At 41.6% G+C, this 25,663-nt stretch overlaps 1 protein-coding gene across 1 annotated transcript in view; it reads right to left on the minus strand.

Annotated features, from left to right (window-relative positions):
- The window catches only part of gnl2 (G protein nucleolar 2), a 41,611-nt gene extending 18,903 nt beyond the window's left edge, over positions 1–22,708 (minus strand). Inside the window, exons 1-10 of the mRNA XM_068006446.1 lie at positions 22,572–22,708; positions 19,933–20,014; positions 16,987–17,081; positions 14,206–14,345; positions 9,974–10,158; positions 8,980–9,046; positions 8,109–8,267; positions 7,252–7,365; positions 4,582–4,710; positions 3,192–3,296 (exon numbers count right to left, since the gene is read on the minus strand). Coding sequence (XP_067862547.1) covers positions 3,192–3,296; positions 4,582–4,710; positions 7,252–7,365; positions 8,109–8,267; positions 8,980–9,046; positions 9,974–10,158; positions 14,206–14,345; positions 16,987–17,081; positions 19,933–20,014; positions 22,572–22,635 — 1,140 coding nt within the window. The 5' untranslated portion in view covers positions 22,636–22,708. The remainder of the gene's footprint in view (positions 1–3,191; positions 3,297–4,581; positions 4,711–7,251; positions 7,366–8,108; positions 8,268–8,979; positions 9,047–9,973; positions 10,159–14,205; positions 14,346–16,986; positions 17,082–19,932; positions 20,015–22,571) is intronic.
- Between the last annotated feature and the right edge of the window lie 2,955 nt (positions 22,709–25,663).

A 25,663-nucleotide genomic window follows, 5' to 3' on the forward strand; every position in this document is an offset into this window, starting at 1 on the left:
TGTGTTCAGTTCTGGTCACCCTATTATAGAAAGGATATTATTAAACTAGAAAGAGTGCAGAAAAGATTTACTAGGATGCTACCGGGACTTGATGGTTTGACTTATAGGGAGAGGTTGGATAGACTGAGACTTTTTTCCCTGGAGAGTAGGAGGTTAAGGGGTGATCTTATAGAAGTCTATAAAATAATGAGGGGCATAGATAAGGTAGATAGTCAAAATCTTTTCCCGAAGGTAGGGGAGTCTATAACGAGGGGGCATAGATTTAAGGTGAGAGGGGAGAGATACAAAAGGGTCCAGAGGGGCAATTTTTTCACTCAAAGGGTGGTGAGTGTCTGGAACGAGCTGCCAGAGGCAGTAGTAGAGGCGGGTACAATTTTGTCTTTTAAAAAGCATTTGGACAGTTACATGGGTAAGATGGGTATAGAGGGATATGGGCCAAGTGCAGGCAATTGGGACTAGCGTAGTGGTATAAACTGGGCGACATGGACATGTTGGGCCGAAGGGCCTGTTTCCATGTTGTAAATTTCTATGATTCTATTATAGGCTGGGGTTGTTTTCCTTGGAACAGAGGCGGCTGAGGGGCCTAGATAGAGTGGATAGGAAGGACCTATTTCCCTTAGCAGAGGGGTCAATAACCAGGGGGCATAGATTTAAAGTGATTGGTAGAAGGATTAGAGCGGAAATGAGGAACATTTTTTTCACCCAGAGTGGTGGGGGTCTGGAACTCACTGCCTGAGAGGGTGGTAGAGGCAGAAACCCTTAACTCAGTTAAAAAATACGTGGATGTGCACCTGAAGAGCTATGACCTGCAGGGCTACGGACTAAATGCGGGAAAGTGGGATTAGGCTGGGTGGCTCGTTTCTCAGCCGGCGCGGACACGATGGGCCGAACGGCCTCCTTCTGTGCCATAAATTTTCTATGATTCTATGAGAAACCAAGTTAAGCAAGCGGGGTCTCTCAAACTCAGTCAGCGTTGAGCTTCTCTCTTAACATGGCTCCGAGTGGGGTCGGATCAACAAAATAGGGAGCTCATAGAATGTCACTGGGAATCAACTGCAAGTTAATCCTCAATAAACCTGTAGTGTCTTCATCACAATTATTAATCATGTGGTGTCAATGATCTGGATCAGAGTGATAGTTGTGGTCAGCATTAACAGCATCAACACAAAATAACACCCCAAATTAAATTGAACAAAGCAGCCACCCATGGATGACTACAAGCCACACTCTCAAGGAATCTGCTCTCATCAGTCAGATGAGATGAGGTTATTATGTAAATTAAACCTCACAATTGGGTTATTACCTTATAATTACTACCATGTATCCATTATTCTTAGCATTAATATATTTACAGAAAATCCCCTCTCTCAGGGATTTTACTTTTTTACTTCCAGGCAGCTGTAAAGGAGACCGAAATTTCCCACAAGTCTGATATACAAGGACAAAACCTAGTAATGCAAACATACCACTAACTTTTCTTTAAAAACAGAGGATGTGCTGTGTGTAGGATGAGTGAGTGCAGTTTCTATACATGCCACGCAGGAAGAACGAGTGCAGTTTCAATACGTGGCGTGCAGGAAGCGCGAGTGCAGTTTTTATATGTGCTTTGCAGGAACAGCGAGTGCAGTTTCTATACGTGCAGACATTGTGTCATCTGAAAAGGCCCTTTATGTTATAGGGCGGTGTAGGCAGAGCAGCCCAAGAGTGTCAATCTCTCTAATTTACTTTTAAATCGTGCTGTAAGTCTCTGAGCCAGCGGCAGAGGGGAAGCACAGGTACAGAATGGCTGTGATAAATTGGCCATTGCGCATCTACAATGTAATGCATGGCATCAAATAATGAGATAACACCTAAAACATACATAGGACTAGGGCATCCAATGAGATCATGATGTAACAGCATGGCATCACCAAGGGGTGTGTACTGCTGCTGGTGCAGTACTTTCACTAGGCACAATTAGACCAGTAGCAAGCATTATAATCCAGGGGAAAATGGGTCTTCCTAGCTGTGCACGAACAAAATTCAAATGCTTTACCTTCATCTGCTCATTGACTGCAGGAGACCCAGACTATGAGAGCCAGAAGCTGAACAACAATATATAAACAGCTCGAATTAGCATATTTAAAACCCTACCACATGGGTTGATGGCAATAGCAGCACCGTAAAGGTCTTACTTTGGGGAGCAGCAAGCCCAACCCAAAAAAGTGAGGTAAAACATTAAAAAAAAAGCAGGAGTCGTCCATACGGCCCCTTGAGCTTGCTCCGCCATTCAATCAGATCATGGCTGATCTTCAACCTCAACTCCACTTTCCTGCCTGATCCCCATATCCCTTGATCCCCCTAGAGTCCAAAAATCTATCTATTCCAGTTTTGAACATACATAACGACTCAGCATCCACAATCCCTCTGAGTTGGAGTATTCCAAAGATTCACAACCCCCAGTAAAGAAATTCCTCCTCATCTCAGTCTTAAATGACCCATTCCTTATCCTGCGACTATGCCCTCTAAGTTCTAGACTCTCCAGCCATGGGAAACAACGTCTCAGCAACTACCCTGTCAAGCCCCCTGAGTATCTTTTATGTTTCAATGAGATCACCTCTCATTCGTCTAAACTCCAGAGAGTACAGGCCCATTCTACTCAACCTCTCGTCATAGGACAACCCTCTCATTCCAGGAATTAATCTAGTGAACCTTCGCTGCACCGCCTCTAAGGCAAGTATATCCTTCCTTAGATAAGGAGACCAAAACTGTACACAGTACTCCAGGTGAGGTCTCACCAAAGCCCTGTACAATTGTAGTAAGACTTCCTTACTCATGTACTCCAACCCTCTTACAATAAAGGCCAACATACCATCTGCTTTCCTAATTGCTTGTTTAAAAGAAAATAAAAATTCATGATCAAGTATAGAGAGATATTGTTGGAACAAATTTTTTGTAACAATTATTTTTTTTAAGCTGTCCCTAAATTGGCAGCCTCCTTTATAAACATGTTTGCAATTTTGCTACAAACTTTTCTCTCAATGTAATGAATTATTGTAAATGGGATTATAAAAAGAACAGCTTCTTAAGTTACCAACTGCTGCTTATTAGGTCATATCAACCTTGGTGGAAGTAATCGACACAATTCACAGCTTTGTGTTTTGGTGCTCTTGTTTTTCTAGAGCTAAGTTACTTCAAGGTTGCAGACTCACCACTCCCTTCAACACAATTTCAGTCTCTGTATCACCAGATGGATATACAACACCAGGGCAATCAATTAGGAAAATGCGTCGCATCAGAGTGATGTACTGCCAGACCTATAACAGGGACGGAAGAGAGAAATTATTGTAGCATCTTACATCATGAAATTGTTCTCACATTAAACTAGAATTGAAAAATACAAGGAGTCATCAGTTCCACTTGAACTATACAAAATCAAATCACCAAGAGAAACATATTTAAGACAATTGTCAAAGGCTATGAATTCATGCAAGTTAGTTCTTTTGGGGTCTTGATGCTCAAAGTGAAGGATGGCAAGTGTTGGGGAGGGTCCAGGTTAAGCATTCCTGGATCAGGTATGGGCCAATTAGATATAGTCTCAAGCTATTTCTCCACTTCCCCAAAATGTACTCTAAATCTCAACTTTGTACTTGTGTGACATATTCATTTCCCACATCAGCTATCTTTAGGAGACTGGGACTGAATGTACAAATACAACTGAACTGAAGATGACTGAGTCTACAATATCATGGGAGGTTGGAGGTATAAGCAGCTTAACTTTTCAAGATCCAATTGGATAAGTGTCTTGGAGAGAAACACACTGGCAGTTGCAACTGCTAAGGCAGCTGGAAGGTTGACAAAAGGGACCTACAGTCTTTTCCAGCCTCGAGTGTTTCTATGTTTCGCTATGTGAGCATTTTATGAAATCTGATTGACCGTTAGGGTTATGCTATCACCAGGCACAATCACTACATGGAGAATGAGCTAACTACCTGGGCTGCAAATTATTGACTCCCCACCCATTCTCGGTTAGGATCAAATTAAACCTGTCCACCCACCTATCATCTTCTAATAACAATCACCTTTGTGGATCCGGGAAGACACTGCATCTCACTGACTGGATGCAGAATAAACCTTTTTGATCAGCCAGAACGTAAGCTTATAAATAATTTTCTTGCAAAAAATAGGGTGCAAAATGAACACTGGTCAACTTAACCTAGGCCAGTTCATTCAGTAACAACCAGTGACTGTTTGACCTTGAGTCATTGTCTAGAGCAGAGAGCAAATTGCATTGATGACATGATCATTACACTTACTGAAATATCTGGACAGATGGGTAGAGAGGGAAAATGTATTAAGTTATATCAGTTTTTTTCAAAGATTTTCTATGATACAAAGTTGACGGGATGCAACAAAAAGAATGACACAAAAATTAACTAGACGATGGCTGTCCTCAGTATAGAAAAGACAGACTAAATAAAGGTTCTACACAATTGAAAGTTCTGGTGGCCTCATATACACAGCAAGGTCATTGATTCAATTTCTCCTATTACAGGATTCAAAGTTTTAATTTCAGAAGATCTTGAGATCTATGCTGCCTACCTTTGTTTCACCAGCAATAGGCGCAACATTGCAGACTTTCTTGGATCGAAGTGCATTAATGATAGAGCTCTTGCCAACGTTAGGATAGCCAATGAAACCCACACTGATCTGCTTTTTATCACCGTGTAGCTGTTTAAAAAAGGGGACAGATTACACACACACACACTCATTAACACCTTCATAATATTAGTTTTCTCTTGATTGCAATAGGGTAGATTACAGTTCTAAAATCAAAACACTGAATTTTTTGATAATTTGTAGATGTAATATGATACATTAACCCTCAGAGTCTCCTTATATGCTGCAGGTCTTACAAAAAATGACCTTCGCCCCCTAAGAGACAATGAGCATAAGATGAAGGACAGAGAAAAAAGAGGGGAAAGAAGAAAGACAGCAAGAGAGCAAACGAGAGAGCAAACAAAACGCCAAGATTAAAAAAGGTTAATTGCATTACATTAAGTAATGACCTGTACCTCTGCAAAAAAAACATTCCAAAACTGAAATTCTGTTCTATATTTCAAATTCTTAAGTGCAGCAATGAGACAATAGACCATTAGAATCCCATCCAGCAGTTGTGAACTGATTTACTAAACAATGCTTAAACAGTTACAGTTAGATTCTTATTAGTATACTATTAACATGGTTAAATCAATGACAAATAGTTAAAAGTTCTCTCTTTACAGATCAAGCTACAATATTCTAACTTCCAAAGAATAGAAATAATGAATTTCAACAAGATGGAAAATCTGAGCCTCATTCCAACACATTAATCTTTATAAGCTGGAGTGTTAATCCGTTACTAACACCACAGGCAGTCTTTGAACATGTTAGCAACAAGAAATCCAGAGTAACCAAAGAATTCTTCATATGCAGCATGCAGAATGAGACTTGGGCATTATCTTTCCAATGTACTGAAAAATTACCTCTTATTTCAGAAAAAAAATAGAAAAAAAGCCAATGACCATTTAGTATCTACTCACAAAGCAAAACTTTAATTCATTAAAAACAGGCACCAGCGTGCAGGATATTCAGACTTTAAATACAATGTAGACAGCGTTAGAGGATATTCAATGTATAAGCACCTGCTCAGCAGTGTTTTATACAATAGTTTGCATCACTGTGTCTTTAATCATGATGTGGAGATGCCGGTGATTCATGAGTTGTCAATCATGAATGATTGACAACTCTGACTTCAAAGGCTTTTGAACTGTTCAAGTACTGGAGGAATTATCCCACGGATTTCAGTTCTGGCTAGAGATCTGTGGATGGACCAAACTTTGCATCGTGTACGAGCTAATTCACAACAACCAAAAATCCAGTCACTTGTCAAAGGCTATAGGAAACACAATCTAAAGAGTAGCTTAATGCCGTATAAAATTACAGTTTTGTTTCTAATTATTGCACTGATACATATCTTACAGCATCATTTGGTTTCTGTGCATTAATTACCTGTAAATAAATCTCACCAAGTAGTTATAGCCTACAGGCATCGGTCTATCTGTGTGATATTTTCCACCTTTCAGTAGGGTCAGGAGAACATAGTGGGCATCCAACGTGATAGCCCGTATTCGACACTGCAGTGAGTAATTGTTCATTCTGGGGCTGCTATCCCACACATGTATGAGGGGACAGGTTTCAGTTCATGGGAGACTCAGTCTGCTTATGGAAACACCTCTGTGCTGTGAACAATGGAAAAAAGGTGCTGGAGGGACACCAAAACCCTAATAGAGAGTATCATGGCCAAACCTGATCCCATCCTCACATGATACCTAAAATGCACATTTTTGAGCAGTAGTTACTGGATAGTGAGCAGGAGTGGGAACTCGGACAGATCTTTCTTCCTCCTAGGCCCGGGGCACTGAGGCCAATTGTAACAGCCCAACAGCTTCCCCAGCTGAGATTAGCTAATTCTTCGGAAGCCAAGAACTGAATCTGTTGCCTTCTGGTCTGTATTGTTAACGATACGCCAGATGATGCCTTTACTCACTAAATCATCAAGGGAGTAATTTATACAGATTATATTTAACATCTGGGCAGATTTAGCAAATTCACAATATCAAGTTTTAAAAAGAAATCTCTCACTGCTTTGTGTCTCACCCAGCTCCCTCTGCTGCTTCTTATTATTCTTTAACTGACAAGAAGGCAGCCAATATGGGCTCTGCTGTGAACTCTCTATGACAACATTCAACGTCTCCCCTCAATAGCATGACAAGAGGTTCATAACAGTCAGAGAGTACAAGAAAACACATAGACTGGGATGTGTTACAAGGTCATTGCGAAGGTAATAACATAACAAAGCTTTGCAATAACCACAATCTGCCAGCTAAGTCTCATTAGTTCACCTTACATCACAGCCCTCAGACATGATCCATCTTTAGTTTGTTTACAGAAGAATTTAAGCAAGTGGTCTTAATTCAGTTTTTGAGTTGATGCTGACAGAGCAACCTCCTGTAACCGCATTGCGTAATCTGAACTAGTGATGGTGGGTTTTATCTCACTGCATGTTGCTATACAAGCAAAGAGCAGACCCATAAATGTGTATCATCAAACCTTTATCCATTAAGTATTGTGCACAACAGACTCTCAAGGTGATTATTTTTGAATTTTATTTCCAATTCCCTTTTTTGTTAACATCCAACTCAATATTTTCTTTTTGAAAAGACCTCTTACCTTCCCAAACTGCCGCAAAAGTTGGATGAGAGCTCCTTTTCCAAAGGGGTTGGTGAGGCTGGCGTGAAAGGCAAGAGTTGGATATTCATGGGATAGGACTGCAACCCATCGTTTCTAGGATATAGAAAGTTTAACTGTTCACTTTTAATGTTGTATTTAAAGAAAACGTACAATACATGGAATCATTTTTTAAAAACTATTTCAATGTTAAAAAATGTCTTTAGTCAACAAATATTATACAGCTTTGTTCTAAACCTATCCATGGTAGTGTCCTATTGATCACCACATTGCCTAAGTTATAGTGACCCTGCAACCACTTCAGTAATCAGTGACGTTTTTAAGAATGGTTCAATTAACAAATTGATGTTTCTGGGCTTCCAACACAGAATTATTCAGAACTGAGCTGCTTAAATAGTGCACTACAGTCTGAATCCAGGCTGAAAAGACCTCATATCAGGACTCCGAAATTCTCTCCACAAAAATAGGTGTCCACTGATTCCCCACTTCATTTATTCCTTCCTGCCACTTTCTTTGGGGATCTGACTCTGGTGTGTGCTGCAGCTGCAGATCCCTGGTCTCATGATTGTTTTGCAAGGTCACCAATTCGCAATAGGTAACAAACAGTTTAATGCAGGGTTGCTAATATTGCAGATTGTCATTTCAACCCACTTGCATTACATAGTGCTTCACTAAAAGAAAAGACAGAACAGGACTTTGAATTCACAATTCCCATTTTGAGAGTTTGCATTTTCAGCTAGCCAAGTACCAAACAGAGGTATGCATTTTCCTCACACAAAAGGGAAGATAATCATATTCCAATGATGAATTTTTAAGCAACATATAAAATAAAAACTTACAGTTGCCCAGGTAGGTACAAGGTCACACTTGTTAAACACGAACACTAAATGTTTCCACGGTTTTTCCTTCTTTATGTAAGTCTCTATACGGGGTGAGCGTGTTCCTAGTGGATCTCTGGCATCCAGCACTTGGATTATTACATCTGATGAATCAATTACCTTAACAAAGAAGATTTCTATTAAAAAGGTACAAAGAAAATCACATTTTGCAAACCAACGTCAAGTTAATAGATTTCCAATATTCAAGCAAAGAAACACACTTATCCTTGCCTATACAGAACCATTATAATATTTTATAAAAATATTGATTAAACTGGTGTACAATTAAAGCTAACTGGTAACTTTTGCACAGGATTTATATAAAACAGGGGGAAAAAAAACCGCCACGGGAGATATAACCAAGGCATCTTGATCTTTCATCGTGCAAACAGAACAGCAAGTAATTGGTTAAGCAACTCACTTCCTAAATGACCCCATTTATAGACAAACAAAATAAGCAGGGTGAATCTTTTATAACAGATATAAATTACTTTTGAAGAACGTATGAATAAAACTTAAGAAAAACAATGGATGGCACACAACTTGCTTGTATGTCCACTATAATTCTTAGTGATACTCACTACTTTGTTGACAGCAAAAATCTTTTATTCTGTTTACAATAATAACATCCACACCGTTCACCTGAGGAAGGAGGAAGCCTCCGAAAGCTTGTGGAATTTAAAATAAATTTGTTGGACTATAACTTGGTGTTGTAAAATTGTTTACAATTGTCAACCCCAGTCCATCACCGGCATCTCCACATCATTTAAAAACACGTTAACCACAAATGCCCAAGACACCCACAGGTATCATTCATCATCAAAACACTTACCTTGTATAGCTCACCCCATATTCTTTTAGACTGTCCTTTTTTGAAGATTTCTTCCCGGACTTCATCCCTAGACAAAATTGAAATTAACACTATTTAAATCACCAATAATATTACAGTCAACCTCTATGTTTCCTTCCAAGTAACACACCATCCTGACTTGGACATATAATCGTCATTACTTCATCGTTGGCAGGCCAAAATCCTGGAACTCCCTACCCAACAGCATTGTGGGAATACCTATGGACTGCTGCCATTCAGCAAGACCCACCACCACTTAAGGGCAACTAGGGAAGAGCAATAAATACCTGTCTTGCCAGCAATGCCCACATCCAAAAGATGATTTTTTTTTTTAAAAAAGGAGGGCTTTATAGGCATCAAAAGATTATTATAAAAAGATTGTTTCTTCCATCAATCACTATCAGTGGCCAAAGTGGCACCAGTACTCAAACCCACCAACGGTGCTCAGAGTGACTCTCAGTCACTTTCTGTCCAGTCAGGAAATGACTGGCCTCCACTTAGCACCTTCCCCACAACCACCCTGCTGAGATCAGGAACTCAGGCTGTCACACATCGTACCACTCCTAGCCATATTGTGGTAATGCTGCAATGTGCTGAGAGTTACTACCTGCTTCAGACTTCGCAACAGCTATAAGATTTACTTCACCAGGGCTACAGGGGTAAGTAAATTATGAAAATCTAACGAGCGAAATATAGCATCTAATTACTACTGATGTGCTATTTTCGAGAACAAAGATGCAAAAACATTCTGAAATACCTGAAGATTCATGCTTTACCTTTAAATCTTGGAGAGCAATTGCAAAAATATTTAGGCAGTATCTCTGAAATTTGACATGTTACATTCTGGTTTTTAAATGACCAAAATATTCAAGTCTTCCAAAGGGACGATGACAACTCCAATAATAAACCTGCAATATTCAAAAATAATAGCCACATTTGTGTATCCTAACAGGTTACGTGCCTAGAATCCACTCACCTTACTCCAGTATCTTCCACAACCAGATCTCGGTCCTTTTCCAGATCATATTCTTCTGCCAATGTTTCAACTTTTTCCACCAGGCTTTGCATATCACACACACTAAGATTTGGTCTCTTTCGCTGTGCTTTAGGGCCAAAGGTTGTTTCAAAGGTTTCTGTGTCCAGAATATGTACTTTTGAATTCTGCAAGCAAATAATTTTGCTTTAAGCATTCATCACTTTTGAGACAAGATATATACCTAACTAAATATGTAACATCAACAGAAGTAAATACGACCTCCCCACCCAGGCTCAGTGGATAACACACTGCAGTGAGATACTAAGCCATATGGATCAGGGAGCTCCCAACAGATCTTAACCAGGATAATGCTGGGAGGCTACAAAGTAATTAATGGGGTAGATTTTAGTCTACACTGCCTGGGCAGTAATCTGATTCCCCCCTCCCCCAACAGAAGATTTTTAATCAACGGAATGAAATTCAGGCAGATTCTCTACGATGGGAAACCTGCTTCACCAGATTATTGCCCAAACAGTGAAAACAAAAATCTACCCCAATGTTTCAGGGTTAGGGAGGTTATAAAGTAGTTAAGATTCACACTCCTGATAACTATCCAGTGATCCCGGCTCGAAAAATCGCATCAGTGGACATTATGAGAGGAAAGAACTGAACTTGGCTACAATGTCTCTATAGTTGAATAGCTTGCCAACACTCATTGCCTAAGCTCACACATGAAGAATGGTCACTTGGACAAGGTACTCGAGGAGTGCCTGTGAAACAGTTCCTCTGCAGAAGCTGCCACCATCAAGAAAGCAGAGAAAAGGAAGGGAAAAAACCATTGTAATTATTTATAATCTTGCAAATGGGCACATCTCCATTTAGTATAATTCCTCATACGAACAAAAAGTTTTCAGCTTTTATAAACAAGATGAATATTCTAAGCACAAGAACTTAAGACTCAAAGATGTTAAAGAAATTACTACATGAAATAGCCAACCTTAACTGGAGAAAGCATTGTGCCGGGAGCATCACAGGAATTTGAAGACTTCTCCCATCTGCTTTGGCTCAAGTCAGGAGGAATTTTTACAATCACCTTTTGTTTTGACTATAAACTTTAAAATAAACTATGGCTTAGGTACAAAAAAAGTTTTTATAATAGCCATCTATGTCAAGATACGCCCTGGAGCAAAAACAGAAATTCGTACTTGAGGTAATGTTTTCCTTTTGTTTTAATCATAATCTGTGTGTTACATAAAAAAGGTGCATACATCTTGGAATGCCAGGAGTCTAAGGATTTAAGGAGATTTCCACAACTTCTGAGATACTGCGTGGATGCCAACCTAGCTATCCAAAAATCTTCTTAAATCCCTCATTTCAAATCATGAAGGGATGCTCACCCTAAACAGTTTTCATGATGTCCACGAAGCCATGATGGGAAAAATCATTGTAGAGCGGGGCAAATATCAACGTAGACAATTGACAAGTGCATCAGAGAAAATGGCAGGAATGATAAACAAAACTGGGAAGACTAGAAGAGAAAATTTTGATTGAGTGAAGAAGCTCACCGGGTGAAATAAACTGCACGCTCCAAATCACATCGCCTGTGTAATGACATGACTGACTGCCTGAAATTGAGCGAGGCTGGGATTTCAGTCATATGGTATAAAACTCAAATGGATGTTAACTCAGGTTGAGAGAAAGACAGCCAGAAAATAATCTTTGGAATTCTCTACCCCAAAGGGCAGTGGATGCCAAGTCGTTGAGTACATTCAAGGCTGTGACAGATTAGATTTTTGTACTCCTGGAGAATCAAGGGATATGGGGATTGGGTGGGAAAGTGGAGTTGAGGTCGAAGATCAGCCATAATCTTATTGAATGGCGGAGCAGGCTCGAGGGGCCGTATGGGCTACTCCTGCTCCTATTTCTTATTTTCTTAAATATAAATTAACACTTAGGGAGACACTCAATAATTGAAATTGTTGGTAGGGAGGCACTGGGATTTATACAAGAAATAGATGAAAGCTGGTATCTAGACATTATCCCACTTCCTCCAAGTTATTAGCCTTTTAATACAAAAATATAGTTCTTTCCCACGAAAGTGATGTCTTGACAATATCAATAAGACCCATCTCATGGATAGGTCTTACCCAGTGTTGATCTGGAAGTCTATAAATACAAACTGACAGCCAACCCATAAGCTTAATCCCCACGTCACTCCTCAATTTTTGCAAAATTACTATAAAACATTTACAGACTGTAACCAACACACTACATATTATTAGTCTGGGCTTTCTCTCTACACTTTTAAGTTGTGTTCATGGCAAAAAGGTACTTTCCATAAGCTGACAGTCTCTCATCAACTGAAACATGCACCTTTAATACGTGCTGTGAGTGAGATGACATGCCATGGGACTAACCATTAGCCCTTAATTACTATATAACATATCCAAGCCCAAGTTCTTCTACCTACACTGGAAGATGGCAACAGATCATTACATTTCAGGCTAAAACTAATTGTCACTGCATGCCACTAATGGCACAAATGCTTTGAAAAACAATTACTCCACAAGGGGTTAAAATATCTTCCTCAGGCAGTCTGATAATCTGCAAAATTATTGGAGAAAACAATCTTTCATAGATTTCAACTTGAAATTTGGGCGATTCAATTTCTAAGTCAATCCTGAAAGTCCAAGTGTCAATTCTAGAAATTGAAGTCAATGCAAAGACTGCATATATATTCTAGTCCAAAAGCATCTGAATAAAGACGATCAATAAAGTTCAAAGATACAACAGCGTATCTAGTGCACGAAACTGCTTGACGAGCAGCTGTTCATACCCTGTCCAGGCCCCTCTCATTTCTAAATGTTTTGACAATCAGCAATTTTAGCAGCACCTAGGACAAAGCTTCTGTATCGTGCCTAATCTACAGATCAAAGAATTGCTTTGGCCTTGCAGAGCCAAGCTCTGGTCTCCATCTTGAAGATCAGCAAGAAAAGACAGCTTCCACTTTAATGCCTTATTTCTGAAATACATTTTGAAGTGTATATCTACGGGCTTAAAAATACAATACAGAAGATTTCGTTATTTGGCACAGGACAAGACTCTGCTTTTGTCACAGTGCATACTCATTAGTTTTGCGATCAAAATATTTTTGCAGGGTTTGCATGAAGTGCAGATACTGCAAAATTATTTGACTCTAATCAGAGTGGCTCTTCTAAAACCAGCAACTGCTGATTGAAAAGTCTGAATTACAGCACTGGATCTCAGTATCACTTTACTGCACAGTTCTATATATGGACAGTTAGTGCAGTGTCACCCCTGCAAATACAGAGCTCAGTTATTTCTGATAGCCAAAAGTCAAGGACCCCCATGACTGATGAAAAGAAGTCTTGCCAGAAAGGATCAGAACTCCTCATTTATTTATGTTTCTGATTAAACTGTGGCAAATGCTGAAGGGCAAAACAAAAATCTTAAGAGTCCCACAAATTCCTTTGAAAGAAAACCCTGCTTTAAGGAATTAGTCACGCTCTAAAGATAGGAGCCTACTGAATCATTCCAAATGTGCCGGCATCAGAATAAGATCCTCAAATACTAATACTGAAAGCGACTTCAAACAGGATATAACCTTTGCAAGGATAAAGCTTATGATACTGTTGAACAGCCTCATAAAAATGCATTCAAATATATAGCAGTCCAGAACCCACAAGTTGAACTGCTGATGGAGAACAGAGTTTAAATCATTTCTGCCAGCACTGTATTTAGGTAATCCCAGAAGGGTGAATTGAGCTTTTCTCAATTAGGATTCACTATTTAACTTTTAGTTTCCCACTGAGAAACTAGAAGACGAACCTTGGCACTGCACGTCCTCCTGAGTATACCCAGCATCAGGAATGTGCCATCAAAATTTGCATCACCACAGCCAGAAACCTGAACAGCAAGCTACAATACAGCAGAGTCTATACTCCCAAGAAATCACACTCAACTGTAGATTGACTGAGACGTGAAAGAACCAGAGCATCTTTTTTGGCAAGTATTTCTGAAATTTGGACTTTTAAGCATAAGCCAGTGAGAGATCTGGATGCTGCAAATGTTGTCCACTTCAGTGCTGCATTAAAAACTGGAACGAGCAACCATTTACTAAAAAAAATAAAATTACTATGAATGATGGCTACCAACTGATTGTCAGGTTCCTAAATTTCTATCTAATCAACAAAAGAAGGTTAGTAACTTACATGAGGCTTGATTCGGTCATTCAGAAGAGACATTGGAAGCTTGGTCTGTTTCATAACTACCCTATAAGGGTCTTTCATAACGTTGCCCATCTCATCTTGAAATTTTTGCAGTGACGACTGCTTTATGACTCGAGTGTTAGCTGTCCACAAACCAAAAAGATTTGAGAGCATTAGATCCTTTTTTTAAAAAAAAGTCTATCAGTATTTGGAAAATATCTTCCCACTCCTCGGTTAGGTCTTCCTGCGCAGTGTGCCAATCCCAGACAGAGGGTACACACAGGCAATATGTTCCCAAGTTTCTGCTCTTGGATCAGGCCCCCAGGGGGTGGGAGATATTCCTTGCAGAAGTGATTGACTTTGCTCAACATTTTGTCTAATGGAGGAGCTGAGGTCAGGCACTTACAAAGTAAGGAAATCTTGGATGCAAGTCTGCATCCTATTACCCAGGAGCACCAACACTTTGTGCCAAGGGAAAATAAACAAATAAAATCATGTGCAAGGTTCAATTCAAATAGGCAGTGCAAAATGTCATTCATATGCATTGTTGAAATCACACAATCTATAAAGCATCTTAGGTTGATCATTAATTCAGCTCCCTTATTCTTTCGCTCTCAACAACTCCTGCTACTAAATTTCTAATATATCAAAATGTACTGTACATTCAGCTCACACCAAAATAGGCCCCAAAAGGTCTTGTGTTTATTTTTAACAAAAGGGTCTCAGTTAGTCATATGTAAAAGCCAATAACCTCATTATAGAAACATAGAAAATAGGAGCAGGAGTAGGCCATTCGGCCCTTTGAGCCTGCTCCGCCATTCAATATGATCATGGCTGAGCCTCTATCACAATACCAGATTCGCGCTCTCTCTCCCCGTATCCCTTGATGCCTTTTGTGTCTAGAAATCTATCTAGCTCCTTCTTAAATATATTTAGCCTTCTGTGGTAGAGAATTCCACAGGTTCACCACCCTCTGAGTGAAGAAATTTCTTCTCATCTCAGTCCTAAATGTCCTACCCCGTATCCTGAGACTGTGACCCCTTGTTCTGGACCCCCCAGCCAGGGGAACATCCTCCCTGTATCCAGTCTGTCTAGCCCTGTCAGAATTTTATATGTTTCAATGAGATACCCTCTCATTCTTCTAAACTCGATACAGGCCGAGTCGACCCAATCTCTTCTCATATGACAGTGCTGCCATCCCATGAATCAGTCTGGTGAACCTTCGCTACACTCCCTCGATGGCAAGTATATCCTTTCTTAGGTAAGGAGACCAAAACTGTACACAATACTCCAGGTGCGGACTCACCTGTATGACTGCAGTAAGACATCCTTGCTCTTATACTCAAATCCTCTTGCAATGAAGGCCAACATACCATTTGCCTTGTTAACTGCTTGCTGCACCTGCATGTTTGCTTTCAGTGACTGGTGTACAAGGACATCCAGGTTCCTTTGTACATCAACATTCCCCGATCTATCACCATTTAAATAATACTCTGCCTTTCTGTTTTTCCTTCCGAAGCAGATAACTTCACATTTATCCACATTATACTGCATCTGCCATGCTTTTGCCCACTCACTCAACTTGTCTGAATCGCCTTGAAGCCGCTCTGCATCCTCCTCACAACTCACGATCCCACCTAGTTTTGTGTTGTCAGCAAACTTGGAAATATTACATTTGGTTCCCTCATCCAAATCACTGATGTATATTGTGAATAGCTGGGGCCCAAGCACAGATCCCTGTGATACCCTACTAGTCACCATCTGCCGCCCCGAAAAAGAACCATTTATTCCTACTCTCTGTTTCCTGTCTGTTAACCAATTTTCAATCCATGCCAGTATACTACCCCCAATTCCATGTGCTTTAATTTTGCACACTAACCTCTTACATGGGACTTTATCAAAGGCCTTCTGAAAATCCAAATAAATCACATCCACTGGTTCTCCCTTATCCATTCTACCAGTTACATGCTCAAAAAACTCCAGGTTTGTCAAACATAATTTCCCTTTCATAAATCCATGTTGACTTTGTCTAATCCCATTGATATTTTCTCCTGTTATCACATCCTTTATAATACTCTTGCATTTTCCCTACTACTGATGTTAAGCTAACCAGTCTGTAGTTCCGTTTTCTCTCTCCCTCCTTTTTTAAATAGTGGGGTTACATTCGCCACCCTCCAATCTGCAGGAACTGTTCCATAATCTATAGAATTTTGGAAGATGACAACTAATGCATCCACTATTTCCATGACTACCTCGTTTAGTCTTCTGGGATGCAGATTATTCAGTCCTGGGGATTTATCAGCTTTCAGTCCCATTAATTTCTCCAGCACTATTTTTTTTACTAATACTAATTTCCTTTAATTCCTCTTTCTCACTAGTCCCTTGGCTCCCTAGCATTTCTGTGAAGTTATCTCTTTGGAGTCCTACATGTGCAATACCGTATTACTCAATCAATATCATACATTTATCTAGATCACAAATGTTACTTTGTAGGTCGTATAAACACCAAAGTCTTAACAGAAAATGATCAAATATTCTCATATTTCCTTTGAATCCCCATGACTTGTATTACTGCTTCAGATCCCTGCCACCTACCCAACAATGCAAGAGATTGTCTTTTGCTGCAGTTACTGTAGAACTCTAGGCAACAAGTTTGCCACTGACTCTGGCCACCCAATGCTGGTGATCAATGTGAACATTTAAGTTTTGTATGTAGGTAAAGCCTGTGTGTCAAATCCTGAAAACTATAGCTATATTTTTTCTGCATGGAAAATGTGAACTCACCAAACCACTTGATATTTGGCTCTACTCGGGCTATTGTGCCAGATGCAACTGTTGACTGGAACTGCAGGGGCTTGATGACCTTTCCAATTTTGTTTCTTGAGAGAGAAGAAAAAGGATTAGGTGTGCATTAAAAATTTCACACTGCTAAGGAAGAGAGCTGCATGTACACCATGAAATAGTGTAAACAAACAAATTGGACTCATGATAAGCAGATGGGGCTGATGGTGAATCTTCACAAAAGTTGCACCATCATAAAATGAAACAAAACCACAAAGTGGACAAGCCATAATGGTGGCAATTTCTGAATGTGGCTTAATAACTATTATCCATCCCAAACCAAAAATTGCAGGGACATCACTTCAGTGATTTTTATCTCATTGTTGAACACGAACTATAGCCCAGTAATCATCTGCCAGGTATCTGCCAACATTGTCCTGAGTTGACGGCAATGGACCCTCCATCCAGCCATCACTGCAATTTCACACAGGGATGCAGCCAAGATTCAGAAATTCTGCACTATGTGTCGAAATCAAACCCACATCTCTGCGGCACCATGCATTAATGCTTCATGTTATGACGTCACTGATTACTTCAATCGTGACAAAAGTTGTGGAGGGTTTTTCTTTCCCAGGTGGAAAGTTCTTCAGTTGATGTCACAACAAGAATCCTATCAATGTCCCACTCCTCTCTCACCCTTTCAGAAAGAAACAGCAGATCAACAAAGATTTGGTAAGATCAAATGATGGAGTTGTGCCATCATTCTGAATAGGGGTTTACCTGATAAGGTATGATTTTTTTTAATCCTTACTGAACACAACTGGGAGTATCTATTCATAAAATTATAGAACAGTTACAGCACAGAAGGAGGCCATTCGGCCCATCGAGCCCACGCTGGCTCTCTGCAAGAGCAATTCAGCTAGTCCCACTCCCCCGCCCTTTCCCCGTAGCCCTGCAAATTTTTTCCCTTCAAGTACTTATCCAATTCCTTTTGAAAACCACGATTGAATCTGACTCCACCGCCTCCTCAGGCAATGCATTCCAGATCATAAGCATGCGCTGCGTAAAACGGTTTTTCCTCATGTCGCCTTTGGTGCTTTTGCCAATCAACTTAAATTTGGGGCCTCTGGTTCTTGCCCCTTCCGCCAATGGGAACAGTTTCTCTCTATCTACTCTGTCTAGACCCCTCATGATTTTGAACACCTCTATCAAATCTCCTCTCAACCTTCTCAGCTCTAATGAGAACAACCCCAGCTTCTCCAGTCTATACACGTAACTGAAATCCTTCATCCCTGGAACATAGAAACCATTCTAGTAAATCTTTTCTGCACCTTCTCTAATGGCTTCACATACTTCTCAAAGTGCGGTGCCCAGAATTGGACACAATACTCCAGTTGTGGCCAAAACAGTGTTTTATAAAGATTCATCATAACTTCCTTGCTTTTGTACTCTATGCCTCTATTTATAAAGCCCAGGATCCAATATGCTTTTTTTAAACGACTTTCTCAACCTGCCCTGCCACCTTAAAACGATTTGTGCATATATACTCTCAGGTTTCTCTGTTCCTGCACCCCCTTTAGAATTGTACCCTTTAGTTTATATTGCCTCGCCTCGTTCTTCCTACCAAAATGTAATATTTCACACTTCTCTACGTTAAATTTCATCTGCCACGTGTCCGCCCATTCCACCAACCTGTCTATGTCCTCTTGAAGTCTATCACTATCCTCCTCAGATTTACTACAGTTCCAAGTTTTGCGTCATCAGCAAATTTTGAAATTATGCCCTGTATACCCAAGTCCAAGTCAATAATATATATCAAGAAAAGCAGTGGTCCTAGTACCGACCCCTGGGGAACACCACTCTATATCTTCCTCCAGTCCGAAAAACAACCGTTCACCACTATTCTTTGTTTCCCATCACTTAGCCAATTTCGAATCCATGCTGCCACTGCCCCTTTTATACCATGGGCTTCAACTTTGCCGACAAGCCTGTTATGTGGCTCTTTATCAAACGCCTTTTGGAAGTCCATATACACATCAACTGCATTGCCCCTCATTAACCCTTTCTGTTATCTCACCAAAGAACTTAATCAAGTTAGTTGAACATGATTTTCCTTTAACAAATCCGTGCTGGCTTTCCTTAATTAATCCACACTTGTCCAACTGACTTAATTTTGTCCTGGATTATCGTTTCTAAAAGTTTCCCCACCCGATGTTAAACTGACTAGCCTGTAGTTGCTGGGTTTATCCTTACACCCTTTTTTGAACAAGGGTGTAACATTTGCAATTCTCCAGTCCTCTGACACCATGCCCATATCTAAGGAGGATTGAAAGATTATGGCCGGTACCTCTGCAACTTCCACTCTTACTTCCCTCCGCAACCTAGGATGCATCTCATCCGGACCAGGTGACTTATCGAAGTACAGCCAGCCGATCTAGTACCGCCTCTTTCAATTTTTAGCCCATCCAGTATCTCAACTACCTCCTCTTTTACTGTAACTTTGGCACCATCTTCTTCCTTGGTAAAGACAGATGCAAAGTACTCATTTAGTATCTCCGCCATGCCCTCTGCCTGCACGCGTAGGTCCCCTTTTTGGTCCCTAATCAGTCCCATTGCTCCTTTTATTACCCGTTTACTATTTATATGCCAAAAGACGACTTTTGGATTCCCTTTTATGTTAATTGCCAGTCTATTCTCTTTGTCCCTCTTACTTCCTTTTTCTCTTCCCCTCTGAACTTTCTACATTCAGCCTGGTTCTCTCTTGTGTTATCAAACCGACATCTGTCATACACCCCCTTTTTCTGCTTCATCTTACTCTATCTCTTTCGTCATCCAGAGAGCTCTGGCTTTGGTTGCCCTCCCTTTCCCCCTAGTTGGACAGATCAATTGTACAGATCAATTCCACAAACAGTGCATTGAATTTTATGACAAGATAAATGTGATACCGACCTTCGCTCTTTCTGTCTGTACATATTAAGACGTTTAATAGTCGCCCTGTCCCTCCTGTTGCCTCCTGCATCTTTGGGCCGATCTGCACAGAAACAAAAGTACCAATAAAATACAACTGACTAAAATTCCACATTGTAAACTGCCCTTATGTGGATTACAGTCTACTCTTGATAATTCAAAGATCGTTCTTGCACTAAAAAAATTAGAATTGTCCAATTATTTGAATTAAGGAATGTAATCAATACAGCAAAGTAGAAACAGAGTACTGAAAATGTTTAATTATCAGATAATTTGAATTAAGTGACTTTCAACAAAGAGGCGCAGACTGTATAGGGCAGTCTAAGATTTTAAAGATGTTTCTTATCTCTGTAACCCGTGCAATATTCTGTAGCCAATGTGTATTCTATGACTAGTTGGTGCCATGAGCATGATTTAATAGAACATTGCTTTTCATGGGGGGGCGGGGTTGGAAAGAGAGAGCTGGAAGAAGAGTACCTTTAGTGGAATATACAGCCTTTCTCCTCAGCTGCTTCAAACCTTTACTTGAAATAATCTCTCTCCAAGCTTGCAGAAAACTTAAATTTGACTTGAAACTCCACAAAAACCCGACAACGATTCAGCCAAGACTGGCATCCACTTCATTCTCAGATGCTGATCTCAAATAGTCGTCAAATTTTGAAGTTCGCTACGAGCTTAGAGAAGAACAGTGAACGCTCTGCTGAAGATAGTTTTATGCTGCAGACTCGTGCATACCAAAAAGTGGACCGAGGTCACCCACTCACGGTGTAAACACCACACAGCCTGAACTAGTCTGTGCCACCATCATCCTCAGTGAGACTATGCTATTATTTTTCTAATCTTAACAGTCTGGATGTAATTATTGAATTATTTCAATTGAAATCCCAAATTATAAACAAAAAAGCAAGACAGTGCCATATTTATTCTGTCAGATGCATCACTGGAAAAACATAACACCCAAGTCACAATTGTCAGTGCAAATAGAAATTGTGCTTTTTCATTCATTATAAAGGAACGTTGAGTGTCACTAAAACTATAAGCAGTGCTTCTTAAAAGTTCTCCTCCCGTTGAAGTTTGTACTGTAAGGACTCTCAACATCAGGGCTACCAGGAGATTGTGACCAAACTTTTATGGTGGAATTTGTGAAAGGTGCGCCCTCCCCATCCCCAAGCTGATGCTGCCGCTTTGCAGTACTTTTGAGAGAAAAGAAATTCCCATCCACAGCGTTCAGTAGAATTCAATCCCCAGGGTAAAGCAGCAGCATCAGGTTGAAGCCAGGAGCAGCAGTGAAGCCAAATCAGAGAAGAGTGTCAGCGTGAAAGGAGAGGGGAGAAGAGTGCCTTCGTGAACTGGGAGGGAAAGGACGTACCCTTGTAAAGTGGGACGAAGGATGGGAGGGGAAGAGCGCCTCCATGAATTAAGAATAGGGAGGAGTGAAAGATGCTTAATCACTGTGGCAAATGTACAAACTAATTTTATAATCTGATTTAGCAAGAATGATATATTCCCCACAATTTTCCAGTGACTCTGCTCATCACTGCTATTCACATGTCTCAGTTTTAAATTCTCTGTTCAGTGTGGAGTGGACCCATACAGACCAAGGTGGTCACAGGTTTGATCCACCAGTCTGTGTTGAGTTAGCTGATCTCAACCAGAGTTTCAGTAGGGACGCTAAAAGTGGCTTCAACAGTCCTGGGATATGAAGTGATAAAAATCAGCCAGCATTCTCATTTCCAATCACCCCTTTTGGAAGTTCATCTGTGTGAACGTCAGGAGAGAGCACAATCAGGTTACCTTGTGATTCCCTCCACAGTCAAATAGCACACTACAAAAGGATCCCATGTAAAGAATGATTACTTACTCACATATATTGTAAAATGCTCAGCTATAACAATCCCTATAGCTCCAAAACCCTAAGCCCTCAAATCTAAATTCCCCAACCCCAAAGCAGCCGACCCCAGCCTTTAACCCCAAAGCAGCCGACCCCAGCCTTTAACCCCAAAGCAGCCGACCCCAGCCTTTAACCCCAAAGCAGCCGACCCCAGCCTTTAACCCCAAAGCAGCCGACCCCAGCCTTTAACCCCAAAGCAGCCGACCCCAGCCTTTAACCCCAAAGCAGCCGACCCCAGCCTTTAACCCCAAAGCAGCCGACCCCAGCCTTTAACCCCAAAGCAGCCGACCCCAGCCTTTAACCCCAAAGCAGCCGACCCCAGCCTTTAACCCCAAAGCAGCCGACCCCAGCCTTTAACCCCAAAGCAGCCGACCCCAGCCTTTAACCCCAAAGCAGCCGACCCCAGCCTTTAACCCCAAAGCTGCCACACCCGAGCAGTGGTGTCAACAGTCCGAGTGACATCATCGCGACGGTCAATAGCCCCCCACCCCCTAGTGTCCCTCCACAGTTACCCCCCCCCCCCCAGTCCCCTCTCCCTCCACTGTCCCCTCCCCCTACCCCTTTAACGGGCCCGTCTGTCAATCACTCCCGAGGCAGACTGATCCCGCTGTCGGCCCCGAGCGGATCGGTTGCCGAGCCCGGGATCCGCTCACACGGCAGGCTAGGCTAGGCCCCGGGGCGGGGGAGGGACTCTGCCGCTGCCGCTGCCGCCGCCGCCGCCTGCACTTACCCGGGTTGGTGCTGGAGGTGGACGGGTTGACGGTGCCGCGACCCTTGTACTGAGCTTTCACCATCCTGGAGCTCGAGCACCGGCCGTTAGACGCCGCGTGGCCGCTCTGACAAAATCACCCTGCGACCGCTGCCGCACACGTCATCAAACTGCGACGCGCGGGAAATGGGGCTTTAAATAAGCCACGTGGGCGGAGCTGCTGCACGGGGTGCTCTGGGTACTGGGTATTGGGTATTGGGTATTGGGGTTGGGGGGGGGGGGGGCCTCGCAGTTGCAAACAGTTTAATATTAATATTTTTGGAACTATTATGTGTCAATTTTTGTTTGCACAAGTCAGTTTCCAAATTGCTTGTTGCTGAGGTCATCAATCAAATCAGTGACATTTTCCAATCACAGAAATTGCAGCAAGCCCATTTAGAATGAAACAAGTCTACATTGGCTGAGCAGATGGAACAACAACTTGCATTTATATAGCGCTTTTAGCATCGTAAAACGTCCCACGGCGCTTCACAGGAGCGTTCTCAGACAAACTTTACACCGAGCCACATCAGGAGATATTAGAGGACAGGTGACCAGAAGCGACTTCAAGGAGGAGAGAGAGGTGGAGAGGTTTAGGGAGGGAATTCCAGAGCTTAGGGCCTAGGCAGCTGAAGGCACGGCCGCCAATGGGGGAGCGAAGGAAATCAGGGATGTGCGAGAGGCCAGAATTGGAGGAGCGCAGAGAACTAGGAGGATTGTAGGGGGCGGAGGAGTTTGCAGAGATAAGATGGGGCGAGGTCATGGAGGGATGAGAATTTTAAAATCGAGGCTTTGCTGGACTGGGAGCCACTGTAGCACCGGGGTGATGGGTGAACGGGACTTGAGGAAGTTGTTACAGTCTCCCCCACACGAAAAACGTCACTGGAAATAAAGAAGACATGACTGGTTTGTTGCTTTCAATCTTGCTGTCAGTTATTTCTTATTTCTAATTGCTGTTTAGGTTAAAAGAGAGAAAGGACTTGAATTTATGCAGCGCTTTTTATGTTGCCCAGATGTCACTTTGGGACATCTGGGCAACATAAAAAGCGCTGCAAAAATAAGAAGGAGGCATATGACATGCATAGGCAGCTGGGATCAAGTGGATCCCTTGAAGAGTATAGAGATTGCCGGAGTAGAGTTAAGAGAGAAATCAGGAGGGCAAAAAGGGGATATGAGATTGCTTTGGCAGATCAGGCAAAGGTGAATCCAAAGAGCTTCTACAAATACATAAAGGGCAAAAGGGTAACAAGGGAGAGAGTAGGGCCTCTTAAGGATCAACAAGGTCATCTAAGTGCGGAACCACAAGAGATGGGTGAGATCCTGAATGAATATTTCACATCGGTATTTACGGTTGAGAAAGGCATGGATGTTAGGGAACTTGGGGAAATAAATAGTGATGTCTTGAGGAGTGTACATATTACAGAGAGGGAGGTGCTGGAAGTCTTAACGCGCATCAAGGTAGATAAATCTCCGGGACCTGATGAAATGTATCCCAGGACGTTATGGGAGGTTAGGGAGGAAATTGCGGGTCCCCTAGCAGAGATATTTGAATCATCCACCGCTACAGGTGAGGTGCCTGAAGATTGGAGGGTAGCAAATGTTGTGCCTTTGTTTAAGAAGGGCGGCAGGGAAAAGCCTGGGAACTACAGACCAGTGAGCCTGACATCTGTAGTGGGTAAGTTGTTAGAGGGTATTCTGAGGGACAGGATCTACAGGCATTTGGAGAGGCAGGGACTAATTAGGAACAGTCAGCATGGTTTTGTGAGAGGAAAATCATGTCTCACAAATTTGATTGAGTTTTTTGAAGGGGTAACCAAGAAGATAGATGAGGGCTGTGCAGTAGACGTGGTCTACATGGACTTCAGCAAAGCATTTGACAAGGTACCGCATGGTAGGTTGTTACATAAGGTTAAATCTCATGGGATCCAAGGTGAGGTAGCCAATTGGATACAAAATTGGCTTGACGACAGAAGACAGAGGGTGGTTGTCGAGGGTTGTTTTTCAAACTGGATGCCTGTGTCCAGCGGTGTGCCTCAGGGATCGGTGCTGGGTCCGCTGTTATTTGTTATTTATATTAATGATTTGGATGAGAATTTAGGAGGCATGGTTAGTAAGTTTGCAGATGACACCAAGATTGGTGGCATTGTGGACAGTGAAGAAGGTTATCTAGGATTGCAACGGGATCTTGATAAATTGGGCCAGTGGGCCGATGAATGGCAGATGGAGTTTAATTTAGATAAATGTGAGGTAATGCATTTTGGTAGATCGAATCGGGCCAGGACCTACTCCGTTAATGGTAGGGCGTTGGGGAGAGTTATAGAACAAAGAGATCTAGGAGTACAGATTCATAGCTCCTTGAAAGTGGAGTCACAGGTGGATAGGGTGGTGAAGAAGGCATTCAGCATGCTTGGTTTCATTGGTCAGAACATTGAATGCAGGAGTTGGGATGTCTTGTTGAAGTTGTACAGGGCATTGGTGAGGCCACACTTGGAGTACTGTGTACAGTTCTGGTCACCCTATTATAGAAAGGATATTATTAAACTAGAAAGAGTGCAGAAAAGATTTACTAGGATGCTACCGGGACTTGATGGTTTGACTTACAGGGAGAGGTTAGACAGACTGGGACTTTATTCCCTGGAGAGTAGGAGGTTAAGGGGTGATCTTATAGAAGTCTATAAAATAATGAGGGGCATAGATAAGGTCGATAGTCAAAATCTTTTCCCAAAGGTAGGGGAGTCTATAACGAGGGGGCACAGATTTAAGGTGAGAGGGGAGAGATACAAAAGGATCCAGAGGGGCAATTTTTTTCACTCAAAGGGTGGTGAGTGTCTGGAACGAGCTGCCAGAGGCAGTAGTAGAGGCGGGTACAATTTTGTCTTTTAAAAAGCATTTGGACAGTTACATGGGGAAGATGGGTATCGAGGGATATGGGCCAAGTGCAGGCAATTGGGACTAGCTTAGTGGTATAAACTGGGCGACATGGACATGTTGGGCCGAAGGGCCTGTTTCCATGTTGTAACTTCTATGATTCTATGATTCTATAAATTCAAGTCCTTTCTCTCTTTTAACCTAAA

The sequence above is a fragment of the Heptranchias perlo genome, chromosome 26, assembly GCF_035084215.1.
Source record: "Heptranchias perlo isolate sHepPer1 chromosome 26, sHepPer1.hap1, whole genome shotgun sequence".
Classification (NCBI taxonomy): domain Eukaryota; kingdom Metazoa; phylum Chordata; class Chondrichthyes; order Hexanchiformes; family Hexanchidae; genus Heptranchias; species Heptranchias perlo.